The sequence below is a fragment of the Notamacropus eugenii genome, chromosome X, assembly GCF_028372415.1.
Source record: "Notamacropus eugenii isolate mMacEug1 chromosome X, mMacEug1.pri_v2, whole genome shotgun sequence".
NCBI lineage: Eukaryota > Metazoa > Chordata > Mammalia > Diprotodontia > Macropodidae > Notamacropus > Notamacropus eugenii.
In genome coordinates this window covers 56,092,583-56,119,917 of record NC_092879.1, presented here as the reverse complement: position 1 = coordinate 56,119,917, position 27,335 = coordinate 56,092,583, and the positions used below count along the sequence as shown (strand labels likewise).

General features: G+C 41.5%; 1 protein-coding gene across 4 annotated transcripts; it reads right to left on the bottom strand.

The window, feature by feature from the left end:
• Window positions 1-16,193: 16,193 nt before the first annotated feature.
• On the bottom strand, window positions 16,194-27,033 carry CCDC160 (coiled-coil domain containing 160). 4 transcript variants are annotated; one of them, XM_072626422.1, is made up of 4 exons: window positions 26,669-27,033; window positions 22,412-22,467; window positions 21,858-21,968; window positions 16,194-17,348 (listed from the first exon to the last, which is right to left on the bottom strand). In XM_072626422.1, the coding sequence occupies exons 3-4, from the start codon at window positions 21,882-21,884 to the stop codon at window positions 16,383-16,385; spliced, it is 993 nt and encodes a 330-aa protein (XP_072482523.1). In that variant the 5' UTR covers window positions 21,885-21,968; window positions 22,412-22,467; window positions 26,669-27,033; the 3' UTR covers window positions 16,194-16,382. The 4 variants fall into 4 exon arrangements, with proteins under 4 accessions (XP_072482523.1, XP_072482525.1, XP_072482524.1 ...); XM_072626424.1 differs by having other exon boundaries at window positions 16,194-17,264; window positions 26,669-27,031; XM_072626423.1 differs by lacking the exons at window positions 21,858-21,968; window positions 22,412-22,467; window positions 26,669-27,033 and adding an exon at window positions 20,638-20,738.
• Window positions 27,034-27,335: the final 302 nt, after the last annotated feature.

The window sequence follows — 27,335 nt, the reverse complement described above, 5'->3', positions numbered from 1 at the left end:
TTCCATTTTAATCTGATTCAGCCTGGCTGGGTAGTACTGCTGAGTGTTTGACACTCCTGGTCTATTTTATGGACAGATTTTTTGGCCCATTCACTTATTTGATCGGTTACTGACCCTTTATCAATTCTCTGGACACATTATCTGAACTATCTTCTTTGGCATAGACCTCTGGCCTTTTGTATATTCCCTGAAAGCATTCCCTGTCCTATCTACTTTGGAAAAGATCCTTGGACCTATGAACATGTTCTGTGATCTGTCTACTTGGAGACAGATTGCTACCCTTCTACCTATAGTCTGGGCCCCCAGGGACACATCTCTGTCTATCTCTCCACTTTCTCAACACATTCTCTGACCTGTATATTCTATGAGCAAAGGAAAAAAGAAATTAATAAATCCACCTGGGAGGGAAAGAGCAACAGTTACTGTTGATAATCACTCTGAAGCCAGGAGGGGCCCCAAAAGGGGCATTAAGTAGAATTTGGGCAGGGACTTATTGTTGTGCAATGTATAGGCTGGGTTTAAGGTTTTGGGAGTGTAAACTATACATAGGGGCACAGTGGCAGATTATGGTGTTTTCCTTAATTATAGGTGAAATATAGAATAAAGGCACTGTAAATCTCACAGATGAAGGGAGTTATGGTAACTTTTGGTGAGAACATACAGCCTATGCCTGGAAGATAGTAAGCACTTAATAAGTGTTTGTTGACTGAACCATAGTAGTGCCAGAACAGGCAAGCAATTTCAAGGATTCAGCCAAAGAAATTTGTCACATTAAACAACTGGTTGACTTACCTTGTACATTTCTTAACCTATGGAGTTGCAATTGTTTCTTGACTATAAAAAAAATGTTTGACAAAGAAGGAATCATCAAAACAATTTGGTACTGGTTAAACACAGAGAGATTGGTTAGTAGAACAAATGAGGTGCACGGCATGTAGAAGCAAACAAATACAATAGTACAGTGTTCACTAAGCCCGAAGGTCCCAGCTTGTGGTATCAGAATTCACTTTTTGACAAATACTGTCAGAAAAACTGAACAGAAGTTTTTTAGAAACTAGGGTTAGACCAGTATATCACACCGTATACAAGGATAATTTCCAAATGCATACATTACGCAGATACTAAAGTCATATCATAAACAAATTAGAGGAATAAGGAAGAAATTTGGCTCAGATCTATGGATAGGGGGAAGAGTTCATGACCAAACAAGGCAAAGAGAAAATGATAGAAGATAAAATGGATGATTTTGATTATATAAAACAAAAAAGCCTTTCAATAAGCAGATTCAGCACTGCTAAGATTAAAAGGGAAACTGGCAGGGGGAATCTTTGCAGCAGGTTTCTCTGATGTATCTCATTTCCAAGATATAAAAGGGTCTTATTCAAACTTGTAAGAATAAAAGCAATTTCCAAATAGATAAAAAGTCTAAGGATATGAACAGAAAGTTCCCAAAGGAATAAATCCAAGCTCACTTACATATTTTTAAATGATACAAATCACTAATAATTAGAGAAATGCAAATTAAAGCTACTCTAAGGTTCCAACTCACACTTATCAGAATGGCAAAGTTAACAAAGAAGAAAAGTGACAAATTCTGGAGAAGCTGTGGGAAAAGAGGTATACAAATACACTACTGATAGAGCTGTGATTTTGTAACCCCATTCTGGAAAGCAATTTGGAACTGTGCCCCAAAAGTCACTAAACTTATATGCCTTTTGAACCAGCAATACCACTATGAAGCATATACTCCCAAAGAGATCAAATGAAAAGGGAAAAAGTCCTGCAAGTAGAAAAACATAGCAGTTTTTTCTTCTGGTGGCAAAGAACTAGAAACTAAAGGCATGCCTATTGATTGATAAATGGCTGCATAAATTATGTTCCATGAATACAACGGAATGCTATTACTCTGTAATATAATCAGTTTCAGAGAAACTTTAGAAGACTTGCTTGAACAGATACAGAGTGAAATTAGGAGAACAATTTATACTATAACAGCACTATAAAAAGCAAACAACTCTGAAAACCTTAAGAAATCTGATTGATAAAATGACCATTATTCCAGAGGATCAATGATGAAACATTTACCCATTTCCTGACAGAGAGATAATGAACTCAGGGTTCAAAATTAACACATTTTTTTGACTTGGCCAATGCAGGAATTTGTTTTGCATTTTTCTTGCACAGGTTTTTCTTTCCTTTTTGCAATGGTAAAGATGGGAAGGAGGAAGAGAAAAATCTATTTTTGCTTATTAAAAAATAAAATTTAATTTCAAAGATCATATAAACATTTTGGATAATTCCAATAATAGTGATAAGTTTGTATGATAATCCACTGATTATTAATATCAAATGAAGCATGGGAAACCAATTACCTATCTTATTTTCTATGATAGAATTAGTGGTATAATTTACTACAAAATGTTTGGTTTGTTCAGAGAAGTCAGAGTAGTACAGTGAAATGTCTACTGACTCCAGGCTCAGACTCTAGATCTAGAATCTAGATCTTTTAGACCTAGAAGATCTAGGTTTGAATCCTGGTTCTTCTATTTACTAACTTTGTGACTCTAGGAAACTCTCTTTCCCTCAGAGTCTCAACTTAGCTATCTTATCAAATACAGAGGCTGTGTACAAAGACATGCTCCAAATCACTAATAATTTGAGAAACTCAAATTAAAGCAGCTTTCAAATTCTACCTTAGACCTAACAGATTGACATAGTTGACCAAAAAAAAAAGAAAATGACAAATGTTGGCAAGGCTATGACAAAACAGGCAAACTAATGCACTGATGGTGAATCTGTAAATTGGTTTAGTCATTGAGGGAAGTAATTTGGAACTATGCCCCCAAAGTCAGCAAATTGTGTATATGTACCCTTTGACTCAGTGATACCACTACTAGACCTATACCCCAAAGTGATGAAACAAAGAAGAAAAAGACCTACATCTACAAAAATATTTATGGCAGTTCTTTTTGTTATAGCAAAGAACTAGAAACAGGGTGCCTTATCAATTGAGAAATAGCTGAACAAATTATGGTATATAAATAAAATCGAAATTGGGCCATAAGAAATTACAAAATGAATAGTTTTGGAGATACCTGAGAAGATTTGTATCAACCGAAGCAGAATGAAATGAGAACTGAGAGGACAATTTTTACTATAATAACAACCTTGCAGAGAAAAACAGCTTGGAAAGACTTATGAACTCTGATCTGGTACACTGACCAAATCTGATTCCAGAGGACTCATGATGAAACAAACTGCTCACCTCCTGAAATGAAACTCAGGGTGCAGAATGAGACATACATTTCTGAACGCAGCCAATGTGTCTAGGTTTAGTATTCAGGTTCAACTGGCTACTAGGACCCTTCTAACTGGAATTCTGATATTCTGATTCTGTAGTCCATCCAACATGCTAGAGACCTTCCTTCTGGTTTTTTTCCATGCTTTGGGAATACTTAGACTGTGTATTATCCCTCACCCATATGACTAGCTGACATACCTCCTTTTCTAGTCAAGTTGTCTTTTATATAATTTCTCGCCTTCCATCTAAACCTCTCTAACCCTTCTGTTTAATTCTGGACCAAACTCATAACTGTTTTTACTGTATATCCTGGATATACATAATGGACAAGCTGAAGAGGTTATCCACCCAAATTCATGTCAAAATAGGACAGTAAGCATTCTTCATCTACTACTCCATCCCTGTGTGTGTTGTCAGATAGAAATATCTAGAGGATCTCATCATACCCACAGAATACCTCTTCTGCTTAGATTCCACACTGGACCTCCTTCACCACGGTGGCAAATAGCTATGGTAGCCTATATTCCCCTATTTTGTCATTTGCCAGATTTTTTTCTTAAAAAAAGATTATCATTTAACAGGATTATTTCCATTATGTCTTCCAAAGAATCTTGAATAATTCCGATATATAGGTGGTCAATAAACAGATAAAACTATTAAGTGCTTACTATGTTCCAGGTACTCTGCTGATCACCCCTAGGTATAAATATGAGCAATCAGTATAGTTCTTACCTGGGACAGAGCCTAAATCTAAAGAGGGAAAGATACCAGGAAAAGAGAATCTGGAAACTCAAGGAAAAAACCTGTACAGAAGTAAGATTGCGGGCAAGGAGAAGTCTTGAGTCGTTAAGTATGTATGGCTTTCGCCCATCCTAAGAAAGTGGGGTTCAGGTAGGTGGTCACTAATTAGGAGAACCAGGCCTCAGCGGGAAGGTTTCTCCAGGAGGGAGGGCCTTCCAGGTGAGCCATGGCCAGGGTGGGGTCTCCCAGGGAAGGTATCTCCTTGGTTGGGAAGGTGAAAGAAGATGTGAGACATTGTTGGACAGAATCAAAGTCTTTCTTCATTTTTGACAATCACAACAGTGAGCCTTTGTACTCTTTACATTTCTCTAATCTGTTATCTGTACAGCTGCCAAAATAAGTTGCCTAAAGCACAATTCTGACAACTTCATCTCCCAGTTCAGGAACCTTCAGGGGGTCTCTGTTGCCTCAGAAAGAACACACATCCTTTTCAGCTTGGCACTTAAAGATTTCCCCATAATTGGGTTCCAGTCTACCTTTCTGGACTTATTTCATATTATTTCTTTTCATGTACTCTATGTTTCTCCAAATTGGCCTATCTGCTGAATCTCAAACTTGGGCTGCCATCTCTCACCTCTGTGCCTTTGCCCAGGATGTCCCTCAGGCCTAGAATGTTCACCTCATCCTTTTTGATTCCCTAGCTTTTTTCAAGGCTCAGTTCATACAGATTACCCAAGTGATTACAACCCTCTCTCTCCTCCAATTATCCTACGTATACTTATCTGTCTAAGCAGCCAGGAATGGTAGATAGACCTTTGAAACTGGAGGTAGGAAGGGTTCAAATCCCACCTCAGACACTTAACAACTATGTGACCTCGGGTAAGTTATTTATTGTCTCTGTGCCACATCTATAAAATAGGGGGATTTGATTTGATGGCCTTCAAGTTTCCTTAATGTGCTAAATCTGTGGTCCTATATTGTATTCCCCAGCCCAGTAGTTTGTAAGTTCCTTGGGGGCTAGGAGTGTCCCTATATCTCCATTGTCCAGCAGTGCCTTGTGCATAGTAGATATTGAATAAATGCTTATTGGATGGAAGACAGAGACTGGCTTGCAGAGTGGAAGAAGAAAGGAATCTTATATCCTCCATCCCTGCCTCCTCCCCAAATTTTCAGGTAAACTTTTGAGGCTATGGGACAGTATTGACTTTACAAGCAAAGCTAATCCCCATGACTAGTCCCTAGAAATAACCAAATTCTTTTAATTCAGCTAACCGGTACTAAGGAAGACTTAAGAATAATGAAAGTTTGTGTGGCTTTTGTTTGTTTGTTGTTAATGGGGTTTTTTTTAGCAGAAATACTCTGAATGAGCCAGATCTGGGCCTCAGGAAAAAGAGATGGGCGCCATCTGCTGGAAATTTGGAGAACTGCCAAACCCCAGAAAGGAGCAGAGAGTCCCAGCAGAGCTGAGGAGGATAGTGAATGAGAGCCCTCCAGGGAGTGGGGATCCAGGGTAAGGAGAGAACTCTATGACTTCTACACTATAACTTTTCATCATCTGGGCATGGAACTGCTGTCATAACTGCCCAATCAGTATTAAGTGACTTGCCCAGGGTCACAATGCTACCAAGTGTCAAGTGTCTGCGGCTGGATTTGAACTCAGGTCCTCCTGACTCCAGGGCTGGTGCTCTGTCCACTGCGTCACCTAGCTACTCCATGTCATCTAGCTGCCCCCTCTTCAGTATTTCTTACCGCACAATAATATTCCATTACATTCGTATGCCACAATTTGCTTAGTGATTCCCCAATAGGAAGGCATACTATTAGTTGCCACTATTTGGCCACTACAACAGAGATGCTATAAATATTTTTGGATAAATAGGTCCTTTTCCTTTTAGTCTGCAGGATAGGCCCAGTAATGGCATCACTGAGTTCAAAGATATACACAGTTTGGTAACCTTCTGGGCCTAATCCCAGTTTGCTTTCTAGAACGGCTAGACCAATTTGCAGCTCCACCAACGGTGCATTATTAATGTGTCTCTTTTTCCAACTGGAAAGGTTTCAGTTTCAAGCTGAGTGACAGACTGCTTTATACGTTGGCTAGGTTCAGAAAGATTCACCAGGTATGTTGTAAGGTGATGAATTTTCCAGTCAGAACAACCCTGAAAGAATATCTCCTAAGTTGAACCAGGCTTGTGATCTGCATCAGCACACCAGTGAAATCACAGATCCTTGAGGGGTTGAGGTTTGCATAGCTCCATGACCCCCTCCCCCCCCAAAAAACCTTCAATGGCTCATTATTGTTTATAGAGTGCATATATGTTTACATTTTATACATATTTATTTTATATATGTGTATACATATAAATAGATAGATATGTCCCTCCATGATGAACATGTCCAAAACTGAACTCATTCTCTCTCCTCCCAAACCCTCTTCACTTCCCAACTTCTCTCTGACTATCCAAGACACCCTCACCACCTTGGTGTCCTCCATGATGTCTCACTTACATCCTATGGCCAACCTTTTTCCAAGCCTTGGTGATTCTCTCTTTGTAACGACTCTTGGGTATGTCCACTTCTCACCTGTGATGTTGCCTTCACACCAGGACTATTACAATAGCTTCCTGGTTGTTCTCCCTATCTCACATTATCTCCCCGCTCGAGTCCACCCTTCACTCATCTGCCAAATCAATTTTCCTAAAGTATAGGTTTGACCATGTCATCCTCCCCCACCCCTATCCCCCACGAACACACCTTCAATAAATTAAAGGAACTAAAAGATCCCTGCCTTAAAATTCTCTGATTTAATGAGTCTAAATTGTCTACTGGACAAGACAGACAACATCTACAGGAATGTTAGATATAGGAAAAGTTGACATCTTGATTTCAACTAATTCTAAACACACTGAAAAATATTTTCTCAGTATCCTAGGAAAGATGGAGAAGGCAAAGAAAGGGAAACTGTATAAGCCAAGGATAGAGACATCTTAAAGTACAAATTTATACAAAAACCGGCTGGTTTGTTGGCATAGAAATGAAAATGACACATGAGGAAGGGGAGAGGAGAAAAGGCACTTGCCAGAAGGAATGGATTAAAAATTTTATCCTCTAGTGAATCAAATCAGATAAGTTGTCATAGTAAGAGCAGGGTTTACACATGCGACTTTCCAAAGCTTTCTACTTTCCCCTTCATTTTCAAAAGTTTCTGGTATAATAAGCTTTCACTGCATAAGTATGATGAGAAATACACTGATTCAATTTAGCAGGCATTTATTAAGTACCTAGTATATGCAGAGACCTAGGGGGGTAGGAGACAATTAAGACAAAGTCCATGCTATTCTGGAGCTTATAAAATCTAGTAGGGGGATGTTTCATAGACGCAAACAACTAGAATACTTTCAGGATCTGAGATTTCTTTCATATTGAACCTCCCTCCATTAATGCAGATTGCAACCCTTCCAAGGCCTTGGCAGATTGATCATATTCATGAGTTGTTATGACCCCAAAGCATTCACCTTTCAGTTCTATAGGAAGTAAAAGGGGGTTGGGGGCAGGAGTAGATGGGAACCCATTACTCTACCCATGATGGAAGGGAGTAGGGAAAGAGTATCAGAGAAAGCTTCATGAAAGAGGTAGCATTCAAATACTTAGGGGCAAAATTAAATTCAAAAGGTCAGCATAGAACTCAACAGCCTATTTTTAAAAATAGGTACAGTAAATTTTAACTCTTTTAAATTCTTATTGCAATTATAATTTTTTTGAGGCAATTGGGGTTAAGTGACTTGCCCAGGGTCACACAACTAATGAATGTCTGAGGCCACATTTGAACTCAGGTCCTCCTGACTCCAGGGCTGGTGCTCTATCTACAGCACCAGCTAGCTGCTGCTCTTGTTGTGATTATTGAAGCACTCTCATTGACTCGGTAATAGTGTCAACGTGATGGAAATCAGTAGAGGGCCTCATGGCACAAATAACTCACAAAACCTTGGAGTGCACAGTAGAGTTTTAGTTAGGAGAAACCAAGGTTCAAAGCTGGCCTCTGACACTTTATACCTATGCAGCTGTGGGCAAGTCACTCACCTCTGCCTGTTTCCTTGCCTAAAAAAATGTGAATAAAAATGTTGTTCAGTCATTGTCTGACTCTTCATGGCCTCATCTGGGGTTTTCTTGGCAGAGATACTAGAGTGGTTTCCCTTCTCCAGCTCATTTTACAGGATGAGGAAACTGAGGCAAACGGGATGAAGTGACTTGTCCAGGGTCACACAGCTAATAAAATGTCTGAGGTCGGATTTGAACTCAGGTCCTCCTGACTCCAGGCCTGACGTTCTATCCACTGTATCACCTAGCTGCCCAGGGATAAGAATAACACACATTTATATAGCATTTATGTATATTATCTCATTTGATCCTCAGAACAACCCTATAGAGTAGGTACTATTACCCACTCCTGCCACTGCCCCCCATTTTCTGTATTGTTCAGAGAGACTAAATGACTTGCCCGTAGTCACATTAGCTAGTATTTGAGGCACGATATGAGCCCAGGTCTACTTGACTCCAAAGCCGGTCAGTGTTCTTTCCACTACACTCAAGTACTCTTATTCCCATTTTACGGATAAGGGAACTGAGATTTAGAAAAATTAAGTGATTTACCTATAGCTATAAGTGGAAGGGTGAGGATTCAAACTCAGATCTTCTGATTCTCAAGCCAATATCTTATCCACGTCATATCAATAATGGTGATTGCTATTTCACTCTTGTAAAGCTGGGCCAGACACAGAGACTCATGTGTGAGAATGTGTATGTATACACGCATATAATAATACCTATCATTTACATAGCACTTTAAGGTTTGCAAAGCACTTTACAAATATAATCTCATTTATCCTCACAACAACCCTGGGAGGTGTTATTATTGTTCCCATTTTACAGATGAGGAAACTGAGGCAGACTGAGGTTAAGTGACTTACTCAAGGTCATACAGCTAGTGTCTGAAGCTGAATCTGTAGCTTGGCCACTGACTTTAGCTGGGCTGGTTCTTGGACAACAGATATTTTCCCATGCCACCCAGCCCATCCTCAAAGCCTTTCTAGCTTGGTACAACCCGCCAGTGTTTCTGCTCCCTAGGCATGGCCTTCCAGAAGCCAGGGGTACCTCTATGGCATGATGTGGCTTCAGGAGACAAACTGTAGATCACCGACAATCAGGACTCCTATTCATATAACCCTGTATGGAAGGAATTTATTTCAAATCAAATCATGTAAATGCTGAATAAAACACCTACTTTGTGGAAAGCCCTGTTCCAAGTCCTAGGGATACAAAAAAAAAAAAAAAGGAAACACTTTCTCCCCTCAAGCTGCTATTGAAGTTTATAGACTCAGTAGACTCAAGGAGTCTATTGCAATGTAAGGGATATAGGATTTCCCAGATCAGGAAATTGAGACTTGAGAGGCTAAGTGACTTGCCCAAAGTCACACAGCTAATAAGAGGTGGTAGGGACCTCTTCCTACAAAGGACCTTTTCTGAATGCCTAACCCCAATAGCACCCCTGGGGGCTAGTCCCCTCCCCTGGACAAAATAACTTTCTGAATATTGATTTTTGTCTTTATCTGCATACATGTTGCCCTTCCCACCCCAAGCAAAATGTAAATTCCTTGAGGGAAGCAACTGTTTCTTTTTTATCTTTGGATCCCCAGTGCCTGGCACACAGTAGGCACTTAATACTTGGTGAATTAAATTGAATGGGGTTTGAAGCTGAGGGTACCAAAATTATGTGAGGGGTCCCCTAAAACTTTGTATGCATCCCAAAGCATCCAGAAATGGGCCTTTCCCTCATTTCTTCCCCTTTCCCCTCTTCCAAGGAGGTCTATCCTTGAGGCTGGAGGGAAGTGGTTAGGGTTGTTTCTGGGGATGGGGATTTGAGAAAGGACAAGGCCCATTTTTGACTGGAACATTCCAATCCCTTTGTTAGGCCTGCCCGGAGGGTGAAACCCACTCTGAGAGCAGAAGGAGGTCTCCTCCTTTACCACCCCCTTCCCCAAGGTGGCAGTAGAGTGAAGGACAAAGATAAGAACCCTGCAGTATCTTCCCAAGGTCCACGGCACTGCTTGGCTACACTTTTTCTATAAACAAAATTCAGTTGAAGACAAAGTAATTTCTTTGACTGTCAGACTGAAATATTAGCTTACATGACACTGGTTATATTCACTGACTCCAGATCTGAATGATTTTCCCAATTGCCTAGAGTACAGCAACAAACATTTATTAACAATTTCTAAAAGCAGATGGTCCAGAATTGATATGCCAGTGCAGTCAACTCCTAACTCTCCAAAATTATTTATATATCTCTCTTTTGGGGGGGAGGTTGGAGGAGGGGGCTTAAATTTCTCTCTTTTATAGCAAAGAATCGCAGATTTAGAGCTGGGAGGAACCTTAGGGATTATTTAGTACAATACTCTCATTTTACAGAGAAGAAAACTGAGGCAGAGATTAACTAAGTTGCCCAAGGTTATCCCTCGGTATAATTGGTCATTAGCAAAGAAATTTGAACCTAGACCCTCTAAGTCCAAATCTATTAGTCTTAGCTTTCTGCCACACTTTCCTCCCTTTTACAGAGAATGAGAGCTATTTTACAATATCATATTATATATTAGGTATGCTTTATTCTGCATCTTTGTCCTCTACTCAATCCCTCATCATAGTGTTGAGGTGACTCTGGTTCTCAAAGGCTATAGCAATAAATAATAATAGCTAGATTTTATATAGTGCTTTTCCAAATATCTCATTTTATCCTCATAGCAACCCTGGGAGGTAGGTGCTATTATTATCCCCATTGTACAGATGAGAAAACTGAGACAGACCAAGTTAAGTGACTGACCCAAGGTCACACAGCTAGTAAGTGTCTGAAGCTGGATTTGAACGCAGGTTTTCCTGACTCCAGGCCCTGAGCTCTATCCATTGTGCTACCTAGCTGCCTAAACTGTATTAGGGTTTGAGTATGGACGTGGTGACATATTATATCTCTGTCGTCTAAGCACCAGCCTAGCTAAGTTCAGACAAGTTCGTTGCCAAATTGGCCAGAAAGCCATGTATTCTGTGGCCATACCAAGTCCGATACCATATAATGTATAAAAGCATGATGATCTGCTCTGGTGAATGGAATACACACACACCAATAGGCGATCTAATGGACAGAGTTCTAGACTTGGAATCAGGAAGACTTGAGTTCAAATCCTGCCTCAGATACTTAGTAGCTGTGTGACCCTGGGCAAGTCACTTCTCTTTTCTGAACTTGATTTTCTTCATATATAAAACGAAGGGTTAGACTCCTGTCTTCAAAGGTCCCTTCCTGCTTTAAGTCTATGATCCTCTGAAATCACAGGTTTTTGACTTAATCCACTTAATATCAAAATGTGGCTGTTTCAGTGCAATAATAGAATGAGCACTGGTCTTAAAGTAAGGACACCTGGGTTCCACTTGCAGCCCTTGGGCAAATCAATCACTTTATCTCTCTGAGCCATTTGCTCATCTGAAAAATGAGGATAGATAATGCCTATTTTAAGGTTACTGGGAAGAAAGCACTTTGCATCCTGGGAAAGGAAATAGTCAAAGACTTTCCATCTACTTTCATGCCTTTGCATGGGTTGTTCTCCATGCCTGGAATGACCCTTCTACCCACTCCTGGAATCCCAAGCTCCCTTCAAAATGCAGTTTAACTGTCACTTTTTACAAAAGGGTTTCCTGATTTCCTGCCCCTGGATTGTTACTACCTTTACTTCGAAAATTACTCTGTAAATACTTCTCTGTATACTCTGTATGTATTTCTGCATCCACACGACCCCCTCAAACGTAAGCTTCCTGAGGGCAGGGACTGTTTCATTTTTGTTTTTGCATCCTCAGTGCCTAGTAGTCCCTGGTACATAGTAGGTCCTTTAAAAATGCTTGCTGTTGAACAAATGAATGCTGGGTAGCAGAGGGAAGGAACCAAGTCAACAATTAGAAATGTGTTGTACAGAAGCTAGAGTGATTAGTCAATGTGAGAGTTGACTACATCATAATAATGCTCATAAAAAGAAAGAAATTTGAATACCGACAGATCTTCCTTATCACGCTAACACGTTACATCATAACCTCATAAACCCAAACAGCAGGTGAAACTAAGCCAGGTAAGTCTCTCTCTTAACACCGATTCCAAGAGAAGGGCCCATCCTTGGGTGACATGCTCAGGACTATGGCAACACAGAACAGTGGAACAAAAGTTCAGAGGACATGGAGTTTTGATGCTCTTAGAAGCCATCCATTCCTACCTGTTAGCTGGGGCAGTACTGGCAGAAGACTGTGTTGATAGTTCCTCTTCATTGTGTTCTCCCATCCAGCAGGAAATTAGCTGCTGAAGTGATGGCATTTTTGCATAGAAAGATCTGCCTGCTATTGCTTAGGATACCTTCTCACATCTCCCTCCTCCCTGCTCCCATTATGAAACAGCTGGGAAATCAAGACTGTCCAGCTAATCCAAAACCTTTCTGAGATGAAGGCCATGGGAAGACCATTGAGAAGACAGAAGGAAACCTTACTAGTGGCACACAAGGCAAAGCACAGGTAATTTTCATGCTGTTATTTCATGTGTGTGATCCCTGGTGGTCAGTTGGTATCAGTATTGGAAAGGAAGAAATATGCTAAGAACCGGAGGAAGGCTTCCAACTATTGAGCGTATTGGTGGTTGAATGAATGAACCTTCTTAGAGAGGAAGGCATGGACAAAAGTTATTCAGAATAAGAAGGCACGGAGGGGTTATAAGCTCAACATAAGGACCAAATTCCTCCCTATCCTCCAGGGAATAGAGCTAATAAGATGAATTATTTCAATACTTTATATATAGAATGTCCCCAGTATGTACAGCACCTCTCCACTTATGCAGATGCCAACTCCTCCATGCTTTCATGAGTTGCTATGGCTAAAAAATTAATATTAAAATTAAAATGATCACCTCCTGGCCAATTTTCTGGTATTGTGCTTCTTTGCAGACTTATAGGCTGGCCTCTCATGACAGTTTATTGCCAACTTGGTAGTATCTGCTCTCATGGCGTAGGGCTTGGGAACCTATCTTGAGGCAGCATGGAGCTTGGCACAAGTGACGTATACAGAATTTTTGTTGCTTATAACTCACCTTCACGAGTTCTTGTTGCCCTCCGTGTCTGTCTGTGCCATTCACTGTACAACTTTGCATTCAGTAGGTGTTTAACAGATGTTGAAATGAACTCTTTAAAGGCAATGGTGGCACCAAGTAAGTGCTTATTGAATGTAGTTGTAGACCAAGGCTCAACCAAATGTACAGATGGAACTCACTAACAAAATTAAAGGTGCCAATTCACTATTGTAGTAGCCATCTGGGTCTCACTTTCTTCCTCTGGAAAACTGACATCATTTCAACCTACATTTATTAAGGACTCTATGCTGGGCTTGGGGTGGGAGTGGATGTTGGGCTAGATTTTTCCTAAGATCCTTTCTACCATCCTGGGACTCTGTTGTAGAATTCAACAAAACTCAACTGGGACATGTAAAGGAACCTTTGGGTCCATCTAGTCCAACGCTCCCTCTGCCTCTTCCTCAAACAGGCATCATCAGTAAGGTGTAAATAATTTCAAGTATCCTGGAGTGATGTAGAAGAACTATGGAAATACTTCTCCCTGCTGGCCAACTGAGGAAGTACAAAAAACCCCTTGTTAACAAAAGATCAGCCCCAGCAATGGTCACTAACTGATGTGTAAATTTTGGACAGGTGAAACTTAAGGTTAATGAAGGGCTATCAACAGCAGAGAGGTAGAGAAGTGCTATTTCAAGGGATCCTTCTTTCCAAGGCCAATGCTTCTGCTTGTCTCCTGGATGCTACCTCCCCTCCCAACTCCTCTGGGACTTTGAACCTTGAATCAGTCAGCCCCTCTCTTCCCCTTTCCCCTTTTCTCTTCTCTCTCTCTCTCCTCCCCCCTCTTTCCTTCCCTTCTGTCTCTTTTTCCCTCTTCCATCTCTCTCTTCCCTCTCTCTCCCCTTCCCTTTTGTCTCTTTCTCCCTCCCCCTTCTCTCTCTGCCTCTCCCTTCTCTCTTCTTTTTCCTCTCTTCCTTCTCTCTCTTTCCTTCCTTCTCTCTATCTCTTGCCTCTCTCTCTCTCTCTCTCTCTCTCTCTCTCTCTCTCTCTCTCTCTCTCTCTCTCTCTCTCTCCTCTCCCTCTCTCCCCCTCTCCCCCTCTCCCTCTCCCTCTCCCTCTCCCTCTCCCTCTCCCCCCCACACACCTCGATCTTTCCTGAAGGATACCTTCTCTGGGACTCCCCCATCCTTAAACCCTTCTTTAGACTCTGCCAAGCCCTGAGGTTAGAAACTTATGTCTTTCTCACTTTCACTTACAAACTCTGGGGAGGAAACACCTACTACCTACATTCATTGCTTCCCTTCCCTCACCACTCACTCATTTCTCAGCCCCGTGCAATCTGGCTGCTGACCTCCCACCCCTTTACTGAAATTGCTCCCTCCAAGGCTGTAGCATGCAATTCTTTTCTGTAAAGCTTAGAGGAGGCCTTGTGTTTGTATGAGTGTGATCTCCATATTACCAGAGAGATCCCATTAATGGCCATAAATAATTATTAACCCACATTGTTATGGGGTTCCCCCCCACACACACACAGAATTTCAGAGCTGAAAAAGGACTACAAGAGGCCATCTACCTGGACAAAACTCTCCTCTCCTACAACTAGTCATTCACTTTTGGTTTTAAGGGGTCTAATGGGGGAGAATCTACTACTTTGAGGCAGTGAAGTAGACTAAAAAGAGTGCTGACCCAAGTTAAAATCCTACCACGAAACCCACTAGTTGTGTGACTTTGTGGCTAACTTGAGTTTCAGTTTCCTCAATCGTAAAATACCAGTTGTACTTACCCCACAGGGTTGTTGCGGGGTTCAGATGGATATGAAAAGTATTTTTTTTTTCAACCTTAAAGTGCTATATATATTAGTCACCTTCCCCCAGAAGGCAGACCATTCCACTCTTGGACAGCGCAATAGCTCTTAAGTGACTTACAATCTATGAATAATGCATTTGTTCAATGACTGAAGCCCATGAATGAATTAGAAAGTAGAGCTGGTAGAAAAAGAAGAAAAAATGGACTTAAAAAAAAAATCTTACCTTAAACGTCTGCTAAGTCTGACATCCAAAAATCTATAGGGAATTGGCAGAAATTTTTAAGAGTAAAAGTTATTTTCGAATAGATAAGTGGTTGAAAGAATAGGAAGAGGGAGGTTTTAAAATAAGAAACAAATATCAATAACCATCTCAAAGTGTTTAAGACCCCTAATAATCAGAGAATGTAAATTAAAACCCTGAGATATCTTCTCATGACCATCAAATTGACAAAGATGGTAAAAAGTAGGAAAAAAAAAAACCTTAATGTTGATGAGGCTCCAGGGAAACGGACACATTCACATTCACTGCTGATGGAACTGTGGACTGGTCCCACTGTTTGGGGGAAGTAATATGGAATTATAGAAGTTACAGAACTCTTCAATCTTTGACTCAGAGAACCCACTAGAGGCTTGTACTCCAAGGAGGTTAGTAACAAGAAGAAAATACCCATCTATATAAAAATATTCATAGCAGCTCTATTTGTAATAGCAAAGGTTTGGAAATAAACTATATGCCAAACTACTAGAGCATAGCTGAGTAAATTGTATAGGAATGTAATGGAGTATTATTGTGTTTTAAGGATGACCAATATAAAGAATTACAAAAAATGTGGTTAGACTTGACTGAAATGATGCAGTGAAAAAAGGATAACCAAAAGAATATACAAAATGACACGAAGTAAATGAAGACAACATCCAGAAGGCTACAGAACTCAGGTTAAATACAATGGACCATGTTGGCGGTACCTCATTAAAAGTCAGAGCACACGGGCTTCCTTTCTTTTAACAAAAGGCAAATTACAAAAGTGGATGGTGGCCTGTACTATCATCCTTATGGGTTATTTTGCTTAATTGTTTGTGATTTTCTTGTTTGTGTTTGCAAAAAATGTCCCTTAGAAAATTTTAATAAACATAATTCCATCTGCTGCCGCAAGTAACTGCATTCTATAAGATAATCTCTAGAAAAAAAGAGATGAAACAAAAACTTTGCTGAGTTAACATCTTTATGCTGCATTGAAATTTGGCTAAACTAAAACTGAAAATTACAAACTTTTACACCCACTTATTTCCATATTTTAAAGAGATATACAACAAACACCAACATGATTGGTTTAGGTAATGTTGCCAATAAAGGCAATTTTTTTAAGCTTTAAAGATAATCTATTTCAAAACCGTCAAGTGTACTTTGACATGGGTAAAGAAGAAAAGTGTTTCCTAAGGAGCTCTAGGGCCTTGTTATTCCTGGCATGTAGGAACTTCTCTGTTTTCAGCTCATTCTTGACAACCTCTAGCTCTCTCTGAATTTTTTTTATTTCTAATTTATAATGCAATTTCACCTTTTCCCTCAGGGCGGCATTGCCAGCCTCAATTTGCTGCTTCAACTTTTTAACCACTTCTTTTAAATCTTTGTTTTCTAGGTCTAGCTTCTGGATAAGTTGTTTGGCTTGCAGCAGGGCCTCACTTAGGTTCTTCACATTGATGGATTTTTCAGAGATGTCATTCTTTAAAGCTCGAAGTTCTCGATCCTTCCTTAAGCTGTCCTGAGCAGCTTGTAAGTGCAGGGTCTTGGAGCTGATTTTTCTTTTGGATTTCAGGAGTTCTCTTTCAGCATTTTCAAAGTCGGCTTCTATTTTTCTGCACTTGGCATTAAGTTCTTCCAGCTCAGCATTCAAAAAGGACAGCTGAATTTTTTGAGAAATGCCTTCTGCGTGTTTTTTCTGCGTTTCTTGTCGCAAAGCTGCTAATTCCTTTGCATTCCAGATACAATGACCTTCTGTTCTCGTGGGGCTTTCTTCAGTTCCAACATTCAAATCAGCTGCATCCCAGCAGGCAGAATTCCTCTCGGGTTGCTTCTTTGAAATGTTTATCTTTCTCTCAGTTAACTTGGGTTCAGATTCTGGTTCAATTAGCGGGGAAATGAATTCTTTCCTCTTAAATTTCTTTTCTTCTTGGAACTTTTTAATTGCCAAATTATACATTTCTTCCACTCCCTTTGCTTGGTCGAAAGCCAGTTGTTGAGAAAAAGGTTCAGGCTGATTAGCTTGCTTAAAAAAATCCTGGGGAGTAAAACAAGGTATAAACAACTTCTCCACCCAATGCTTTCCATTAGTCTCCATTTCTACGCTACCTTCTGCCTGTTCCTGAAAAACAAAATAAGATCAAGGCACATCTTTACAATGACAGCCTGGAGCAAAGAGGGCTGGCCTGGGAGTAGGGCTGCCAACCCACTGGTAACTGACCAGTTTGCCCAGGATTTTGTCACTGGCTCTAAATAAATAAATGTTTATTGGATTCTACTGGATTAGCCCTATGTTGAGCCAGGGTTTTTTTTTAGAATTTGGGTTATTCCATTATATAAACTGGGGTAAACTAAATTGGGAGTAGGGGAAAGGTGCTGTAGGGAGGAGGAGAAAGGGTTTGCCATTACTGAAGCATCCCAATATGACTTTTTTTTTAAATGGCTATAATTTTGGTAACCCTACCAGGGAGTGGGGCCCTAGTACCAGGTTCAACTAAGGAAGGGACCCTGAATAAGTCACTTTCCCTCTCTGGACCAGCTAGGAAAGATGCTAAAAGATGGGAGAAATCATTGTTGGAGTGGCTATGGGAAGAGAGGTATCCTAATTCTCTACTGGTAAAGCTGTGCATTGATTTAACCATTCTGGAAAATAATGTAGAATTATGCAAGAAAAATAACTAAATAATTCATAGCCTTTGATCCAGAGATTCCATTACTGGAGCTATATTCCAAGGAGGTTACTGACAGCAAGGAAAAGAAAAGGGCCAGATGTACAAAAATGCTCAGAGCAACATTGTTTGGGATGACAAAATCCATGCTCAGAGACTGAGGACTGGCTAAACAAATTGTGGTAAATGAATGTAATAGGAAAGAGGGATAGATAGGCAGGCTGTCTTGGGAGGAAGTGGGTTCCCCCTCCCCAGAGGCCTCCAAACAAAGTTTAGATGACCACTTGTCAGGTACATGTCAGATGGGGGATTTATTTGGGGTTTGGTCTAGATTAGATGGTTGCTGAGGTCCCTTCCAATGCTCCAAGTCTGTGATTCTGAGGATACGAAGAATTCAGAGAAACATGGAAAGCTCGTATGAACAGAAGTAGAGCGAAGAAAGCAAAGCCAAAAGAACGATATACGCAACACTACAACAGTGTGCACAAAGTCAACACAGAGAAGCAGCAAAACACAAGTCAAATACAACAGTCAATGTTAGTACCATACTGTCAGAGTCCAAAGATACAACCCTCCTTTCTCTTAACAATTGATAATCTGGTGGGGGTGGGGTGCGGGGTTGTACTTTGTAAAGGAGTTTGTTGGGAAGTGTCTGTTTTGTCAAAAATGAAATGGAACAATAAATTCTAAAATGATTTTAAAATGAAATGATGAGGCTGGACTACAATGAACTCTTAAGATCCCTCCCAGCTCTGGCCTTCTATAATCCCATAAAACAGAACCAAGTAAAAAGACTATTGTGGGTATTTCCCATAACATGGTTGCATCTTTTAAAATAAAAATCACAAGGGAAGCCAGGAGCAAATATAATGAGACCTAAACTGTTTGGTAGTAATGAAAATGGTTAAAAAGCCAGGTTAGCTCTGTTCAACATACTTATGCTCCTACTATGCCTAAATTGTTTCTAGTGCTGTTGGGTTCCATGACTGTTTCTTCATTTTTTACAGAGTGAAATGCAAAGGCTTAATGCAAAGCAAGATAGCTTTTGGTAAAATATACCAAGCAGACTTCCTCATGACAAACTGCCAACTGCCCCTCTGTCTTGACCTGTAAATTCCTGCTATTCCAGTCCCAGTCTCTGCTCAGAGGCAAAGCTGCCAAGTATACAGAATCCTATCAGCTTGTGCCGCCATTTCAGGATGAGAACCAGTGTCCGCGTTGAAAATGTCCATGCCATCAAATCCCTTTTTCCTGAGTCTAGTACAGGATTCGGGCATAGTTTCTTGGAGGTGAAAAGCTAGCATAGGAGTTTACCAGGCAATCAAGAATTCTACTTCTTAGAAAGAAGAGGAGTAAAAGTACAACCCTGTCCAAGCTTTTAAGAAAATCTAAACCCAAGTGTCCAAAATGAAAGGGTGATTATTTCTTTTCAAAAGGATTTTTCCCTATACAAAAGGATTCCTCTAGGTCCTACTCTCCTGTGTAGGTTTGTTCACAGATCATTAACTGCCTTTGAAGGGAGGGCTGGAGTCAGGACAGAAAAGCTTTACACTCAAGTGTTAGGAGCCACAGGCAACTCAAAGATCAATCAGAAACAAGCATTTTTGAAATGATCTCATAAATCAATGGTAAAATGTGATTTACACACCCACCCCTTTTCCAGAACCCAACTTTTAGGTAAAGCAAGATACATCTTTATTTTTCCCCTATAAAAAATGCCCATTGTTGCATCATAGTCAGAAGAACTTCAGAGAGTTCAGTATTATTCCTATTGTCAGTTTTAAATGACATGAATTTTGCTTGTCATACTGAAATCACATAAGAGGAAACTTGGTCACCGGAGGCAATTGGGCATGCCAAAACCACCACCACCACCACCACCACCACCACCACCACCACCACCACCACCACCACCACCACCACCACAACAACAAACCAACAGCACTGACCTGGCATCCTTGCAGTCACCTCTTAGGTGCAAACATTTTGAAATTTTTGTTTCACAGTCTGGTACAGAGTTTGGCTCAGAAGTCACATACTAACCTTTATTGGAATGTAGTGAAGCCCTTGTCAAAAAATGAGAACTATCTTTCCTCCTTTTCTGATTTTTATATGTCTTTCTTTATCAGCTCAAAGCAGCCTAATTTATCACTACAACTGGCTTCTATAAGTGGTGAAAACTGGTAATCGCAGTCAGGAATTTGAGTAGGTACACCATTTCACTCTCATCCATCCATCCAACAGATGTTGGGTGAAGAGCTTATTGTCTGTCCCTCCTCAAATCTCCACTCAGGGTGAAAGGTATGGAGATTATGGTAATTTATTGTGAAATGTGCATTCATTTTTAAAGGGAGGGATTCTTTTTAAAAAAAAATCAAAGACATCCTTCCCTATCTTCAAAAGGGATATTTACCATCAAGTCAAGAAGAGAGAGGTGCACATGCAAAACAACCTTGAGCCACTTCCAAAGCAACATGTAAATCAGTAGTTCTCTAAGTGTGTGATTGTGGCTAGCATAGGAGAGAGTAGTTCCAGCTGAGTGGTGGGATAAGAAGGCAGATTGCCAGCAGTTGAGAAGTGAGTGGGTGGTCAGGCAATGGAGAGACTAGAGCGGAGGAGATTATGCAGAGTAGTTTTGAGGTATGAAGTTAGGAGATGAGGAAGCTCAAGATATCCAATCATTGTCTCAGAGAATTGGGATGGGGATGGTGTAAGGACTTAAGGAGAAAGGAGAAGGTTCACCATTAATGCCCATCACTCTTCTTTTAAGTGAATTCTCTTTCTTCTTTTTCACAGTGGTAAGAGGAAGTGGGAAAGCATCTCATCTGAAGAGGGCTTTTGTTCCATGGAAGCTGCTCATAGAGCAAAAGAATTTGAAAATCGTGGGAGACTGCAAATTAACACAGTGCAAATGCAAAGTGGTTCAAGGTCAATGGGGCTTCTACATTGCCAGTGGAGATGAAAATACCTTATAGAAAGGCTAGAAGGGGCACACCTAAACTACTATAGATATCTGAGAATCTATTTTCAAATACCTAGAGGAAATTATACTTCATTGTTCCCAGTGAATGGAGAACAGTAGGAAATTATCCTGTCACTAGAGATGCTCAAGCTGTGACTAGGTGATTGACATTTGTCAGAGAGATGTTGTAGAAGGGAATCCTGAATTAGGTTGGAGGTGGGACTAAATGTTTTCTAATGTTCCTTCCAACTGCATGATTTTCTGAAACTTTTGAAAGTTCTCTCAAAGGGCAATTACTTCAGTTGCAAAATGCATCATTTTCATTGCATATCCTACAACTTTTAATAGAAGACATGGCAATGTGTCGTACTATGGAAAATCAACTCTTCCCTAGATATGGGCTGGTTGAACATAAGAAATTAATTAACTTGTTCTTTTAGTCTGGCTCATACTGAGTGAGATGAGGAAGAGGAGGAAACTGGAGGGAAACAGCCTGAGAAGAAAGGCCATCATAGTCTTCCTCTACCTTGAGAAGAGCTAGGCAGAGCCGATTCAGTAGCAATTCCCAAACTCTGTGTATGGACACTGCTGGCTAGAAGGTGACCAGTGACCTTCTTCCATCCCCATGCCTAGGGTTAGAGACTTGGGATTTGCACCAAAGGCAGTAAGGCCATGAATAACTGAAAGGCAAGTGGACGGTCAAAACCAGAGTTTTTTCCATTATACTGCACTGCCATTTGAGGTAAGTGCCTCTTTAGCTCTGTGGTGGTATAGCCTATGGGAGCCATTTAATATAGGAAACAAGGGGCCATAATGAAATGTGTCAATCAGCATGGGCTACCATTGGGACCAGACCCTGGGGAAGAGAAGGAGAAAAGGCATATTTGGCTATGTTGTCCTCCTAAGAAACAAGGTTCTAAAGATATCTTGAAGAAAGAAATAGAGTGGTGAGCCTGAAAAGTATCTAAGAAAGGAGTCAATTTATGTGGTCAGCTCTTACTTTGAGGAAAGGACAAACATCCATCATGCTTGCCTGGAGTCCCCAGCCTTCTGCTTCCGGATAACCTGTCTGCTTAGCAGAGGTAAACCTTGTTCCATACTCTAGAGAGTCCTGCAAAGTATGTAAATCAATTTTTGGTAAGTTGAGTCACATTTTAAAAATACTCATTTTAAAAGCCAAAAAAAGTTCAATTAATTCTGTGAAGTAAATGGATCCTGTCCTAACCCTCAATTTAACAAACAAGGAAGTTTATTCACTAAGGATTGGAGTTCTCCCAGGTCTTTCCTCACCCCACACCCTTTGTATTTCCACCCAAAGATGTTCATTCAAAAGGTGCCTTCAGAGAAAGGAGAAAAGCTTCAGAAGTCACTTGAAACACTTCTCACATGTTAATCAAATGCCATAAAGCAAAGGAACAGAGGTGGGGAAAGCTTCATTTCTATATTCACGTGACCACAGCAAAATCTCAGGTTAACTTAGCCAGCACACTCACCTCCACCCTCTCCCTTCCCCTCCTGCCCCCCAGATAACAGAGTTCCACTTAACCTATTTACCTGTAATTTCCCATGAACTTCAGAAGCAGAAAGTTTTTTGCCTTTGTGGTTAAGATCTGGGGGGAAGGAATGAATGATTCAGCATCAGTTCAGCCCAAGCATGTTTGGTCTACTACAATCAGTAAGAGATTCAGAAACAGTTTGAAATGTGCATTTTTATCACTAATGACCAGGGACAAAGTGATTCGCCAGCACTGGTATTCATTTATTCCTTTACCCAAGGGACCCAGAAGCAACCTGCAATTAAACATTGTTAGGCTAACTGCGCTTCCCTGAGTGGAGATGACACTGGGTTCTGGAAGGAAGGCCATGCCAGGAGAACTCATCCCCTTGAGGTGCTACTAGTTGGGAACCCAACTCCTTAAGACCCTCTACTGAGTCCCAAAGGGACTGGAGATATGGATCTTGTAGAAGGAGGCTCTGTCTAGACCAAAGAAAACCCCGATTCTTAAAGGACCAAGGACCATCACTTTATCTGGTACTTTCCAATCGCTCTGGTATTCCTCTGTACCCAATTGGACTCAATAATCTAAGAGGTCCCTTCCTTGAAATGCTAGCACTTTAGGACTCTTCTGCCCTTCCCAAACTCTCCAGACCAGCCAACTGGCTCTCTTACCCATTCCACATACAAAACACTCCATATCTCCCCTCAGGGCCTTTGCCATGGATGTTCTCCCAGTTCCTAGAATGCACCCCTTCTCTCACTTCTGTGTCTTCAAGACTAAGCTCCAGCACCCTGAGCTGTTAAGTGTCTTTCTCTCTGGAAAATTTCTTTATATTGATTTTGTGTAATCCTATACATGTACGCACATGGCTTCACTGATAGAATGTTAATTCCTTGAGAGCAGACACTGTTTGCCTTTTGTCTTAGAAATCCTATTGGCCCTGCACACTTTCTGACTGGTAGTTTTTGTTTAACAAATGCTTATTTAATGATTATTTCTGAAACTTTCTGCCTTCCCATCTGTGTGAAACTATGGAGGTGAATTGAGTTGCATCCCTTCCCCCACTTACTGTACTTTATTTTTAAAAGTGGCTTTAGTTGTCTTTGTAAGAGCAGTGTGGTATAATGGAAAAGATATTAGAGTCAGATGACTCTAGTTTAAATCACAGATCTGTCACTTGACCTAAGGCAGGTCCCTTCTCCATCTGGGGCCTCAGTTTCCCTCCTCAATTTTCCCCAAATGAAGAGACTATACCACATGACCTCTAAGCTGCCTTATAGCTTGAACTTCTATGATATGTTGGCACTGGACTTGATGGTCTATTTCTATTCCAAAGACATTTAGGGAGAACCTACTGTGTGCAAGGCAGAGAGACAAAAAGAAAATGGTCCCTGCCCTCAAGGAACTTAAATTCTCCTAGGATGAGGGTTACAACAGATACAAAAATACAAAGCAATTTGAGAGTGGAAGAGGAGCACTAAGAACTGGAAAGGAGAGAGAGAGCCTTGGATAAGGATAAGGAATCAAGAGGGAGTGCATTCCAAGTATGGGGGATAACCTATGCAAAGAGGAAGGAATAAGCATTTATATAGCACCTACTATGTGCTAGGTTCTGTGCTAAGCATATTTTACAAACATTACATCATTTGATCCTCACAACAACCTTATTGCCATCCTCATTTTTACAGATGAGGAAGTTGAGGCAAACAGAGGTGACTTGTCCAGGGTCACAAAGCTAGTAAATGTCTGGGGCTTAATCTGAATTCTGATCTTCCTGATTCCAGGCCCAGCTCTAATTTAACCCATGTGGCTCTAACCACTGCATCACCAGGTACCCAAGGTGGAATGTGGAATCTGAGGAGAAAACATTGAATTCATTTGACTCCTAAAAGTGAGTAATAAGTCTATTTGGAAAGGCAGCTTGAAGCCTAATTGTGGAGGACTTTAATGCCAGGGGGAAGCTTATTTCATCCTAGAGGCACTGGGGAACCACTGCACCTTTTTCAACAAGAGAGTGATAGTCAGATTTGAACCTGGGGAAGATTATTCTGGCAGCTATGTGAAAGGTGGATTGGAAAGGGGAGAGACTTTAGGTAAAAGATAATAAGGGCCTGAACTAAGCTGGTGGCCATGTGAGTGGCAAGAAAGAGGTAGATGGGAGAGAGATTTCTGATGTAGAATCAACTAGATTTGGCAAATGACTTGATATGATGAGAAAAGCCAAGGTCAATTACAAGGTTAAGACCCCTAGGGATTCAAAAGGTAGTAGAGCTGTCCACAGAAATAGGGAAATTTGGGGAAATCAGGTTTAGGATGGGATGGGATGTGTTGCTTATATCTTTTTATCTCCCCTCCAAAGGCAGTGTGGTATAGTGGATAGTGTTAGGCTTGGGATCAAGAAGACCAGGGGTCAGATTCCACCTCCAGTCCTTAAATTGCAAGACTCAGGGCAAATTACCTAATGAGCTTCAGAAAATTCTTACTACTTCATAATCCAGTGGTAGAGAGAATTCTAGAGGTGAGAATACAATAACATCACAGATTCTTCCTAAATCTCTCCCTGGAGCACTATACCCCCAAAGGCCTCAAGAAACCCTTACAGAATTTCCAGACGCTTTTATCAACTATGCCCTTACTCTGACGGCTTCAACAGACAAATGGTTTAATCCTCAGTAAATAGTGCCAGTCATGTTGGTTAACTGAGATGTTACTATATATACTGTATGATGACACCTCAGAGATAGGCTCAGCCCATGGATTATGGGTGATCCAAAATCAAATGGGAACCACTCCAATTAGGGTAATACCTTCCTTCTGTATTGCATGTTTATCTTTTCAAAGCATTTTTATGGCCATATTACAGTATTTGAAAGGATCTGGGATTTCACTGATTTGAGTACCCTTCTATTATTGTAGCTTGAGACCCCGCCTTCTCCCCTCCTCTCCCAGATAACAGTCTTTATATGCTGTAAGGGCCAACAAAATTCATTGTCTGCTGGCCAAACTGCCAGTGATGAGCCTCTCTGGTCGGTTAGGCTGGTTCCCAGGCAATTCAAAAGCCTTTTTCAGTTTAGAAGGACCTGCCCAGGGTTTAAGCTGTGCCACCATGGCAGAGACCAGAGCCCAAGGTCATCGCCACACCCTGATCAGGGCTTTCATGAAGATACATTTTCCTTCCCACCAAAGAGTTATAAAGATCAAATTCGACAAACACCATGGCTAATTTTAGTATGCTTCTGACACAGACAACCAATTCATTAAGCAACAGTTAAAACAGTTTGAATAATATTCATGATCATTATCAAGACCCACATTTTCAAAGGATTTTAGGTTCAACCTTATTTCCCCTCTTTTCTTTTTCATGTTTTATGATTATCATCATCAACATTACCACTGTCTTAATCTTTATAAGGGAAATGGTTTCAATTGGCTTTAAAATTTCAGGGTGATGAACGGCCATTTCATATATTCAACTGTTCTCTATGGGTAATAAAAAAAAAAGAAAAAAAAAGAAAAATTAACAATTAAAAAGCTGGCCTTACCTGTAATACCGAGCTATACCCCAAATGCTTTGTTATTAGAGAGAAATCAAGATTTGAAAGGAAAATGGGGAGGGGGGAGTCTACATGGCCTTAATCAGTTCCAAAAGCATTGCGCAAGTCAATTGGTATGGGAGTCAGATCTTTGGTGCAATGCGGACCTCGCTGCAGCCTTGGAAACGGGCCTGCGCCAATGGCTCAGGCACTACAGCTATAGCTGCTGCCATTGCTATGTGGAGCCAGGGCACATTCGCCCCAGCCCCACCCAACACCCCCCCCCCCTCATTGTGACATTTCCATTTCTCCCAGTTCTAACCCCTTATCCAGGTGATAATGCTGCAGTACCCAAAAGAAAGGCCTTGCCCTCTCCCAGGACATTGAGATCAGAGAATGCCAGGGTGGAAAGGGCTCACAGTCTATCTGGTTCAACCCTGTCATTTGACAGAGGGGGAAATTGAGGCCCAGAGTGGGGGAAAGGACTCTTGACCAATGTCACCCAGTTAGTTAATGACAGGAGCCAGGGCTCCATCCTCAACTCTTCTGATTCCCCCTCCCCCTTCCCAAGAGCAGGTTGCCCTTATCCCCAACCCCTGGGAAGGGCCCTCCCACCCTGGCTGGGGCTCATTAAGAGAAACAACCCACCCCCACCCCAGACAGATGCAGTGACCCAAGCTCAGGGGCACTGAGGGAGATCTATTGGGTCAGCCCCTCCCTTCTCTCCCCCACCCCCGTGGGCTGCCTGGGGGCACCAGCTTGCCCACCCAGGGACCTACCTGGAGTCTTAGTCAAGGCTGGCTTTTGAGGCAGGCGCCGCCAGGAGGGCTGGCAGACTGGTAGGCTGGGCTTAGGCTCATCCAGCTTTGGCGCTGGAGCCCCAGCTGAAGCCGGGCCCGAGCCGCAAGGCCCGAGCCACAGCTCGAACCGGCGGGGCCCCTCCACTCTCGGGTCACTGCCTGGGAAATGGCCACCACCCGTGTCCCTGGCACCAGGGCAGAGTGTGGCCCCACTGCAATGCAGCCAGGAAACAGCAGAGCTCCGTTACTTAGCAACCAGCCCTGTAGAATTTAAAGAGACAGAATCCCAGCTCCTGCCTCTGGGGAGAGCTGGAGCCTCCTCCTGCAGAAGAAGCCCCCAGCTCAGAGCATGCTCAGTGAGAGTCTGCAGAACCCAACATGGAGCTGACCAGGAGAGGCCTGAGTCATGCAGGGGGCTAGCTCAAGGCCAAGACCAAGGGAAGAGGGAGAGGCAGGCCCCTCCTGGACAGCAAGCCCACTTGCTGTGACCTCTGCCTTCTCTCCCTAGTGGGAGGCTAGCCCTCCCACAGGCTACACAGGGTTAGCGAAAACAGTGGTTCTTGCCTTCAGAAAATGGGTCAGGCCAACCCTTGGGATCTCTGTTGAATGTTGGCCCAGTCTCTTCAGAGATGTTGTCTTAGACAAG

Excerpts from the sequence above, each read along its gene's own strand:
- CCDC160 (XM_072626422.1), bottom strand. The coding sequence starts at position 21,884 with ATGATGGATGTTTGTCCTTTCCTCAAA. Across the intron at positions 17,349-21,857 it reads ATGTTTGTCCTTTCCTCAAA|GAACAGGCAGAAGGTAGCGT; the intron begins GTAAGAGCTGAC and ends TTTGTTTTTCAG.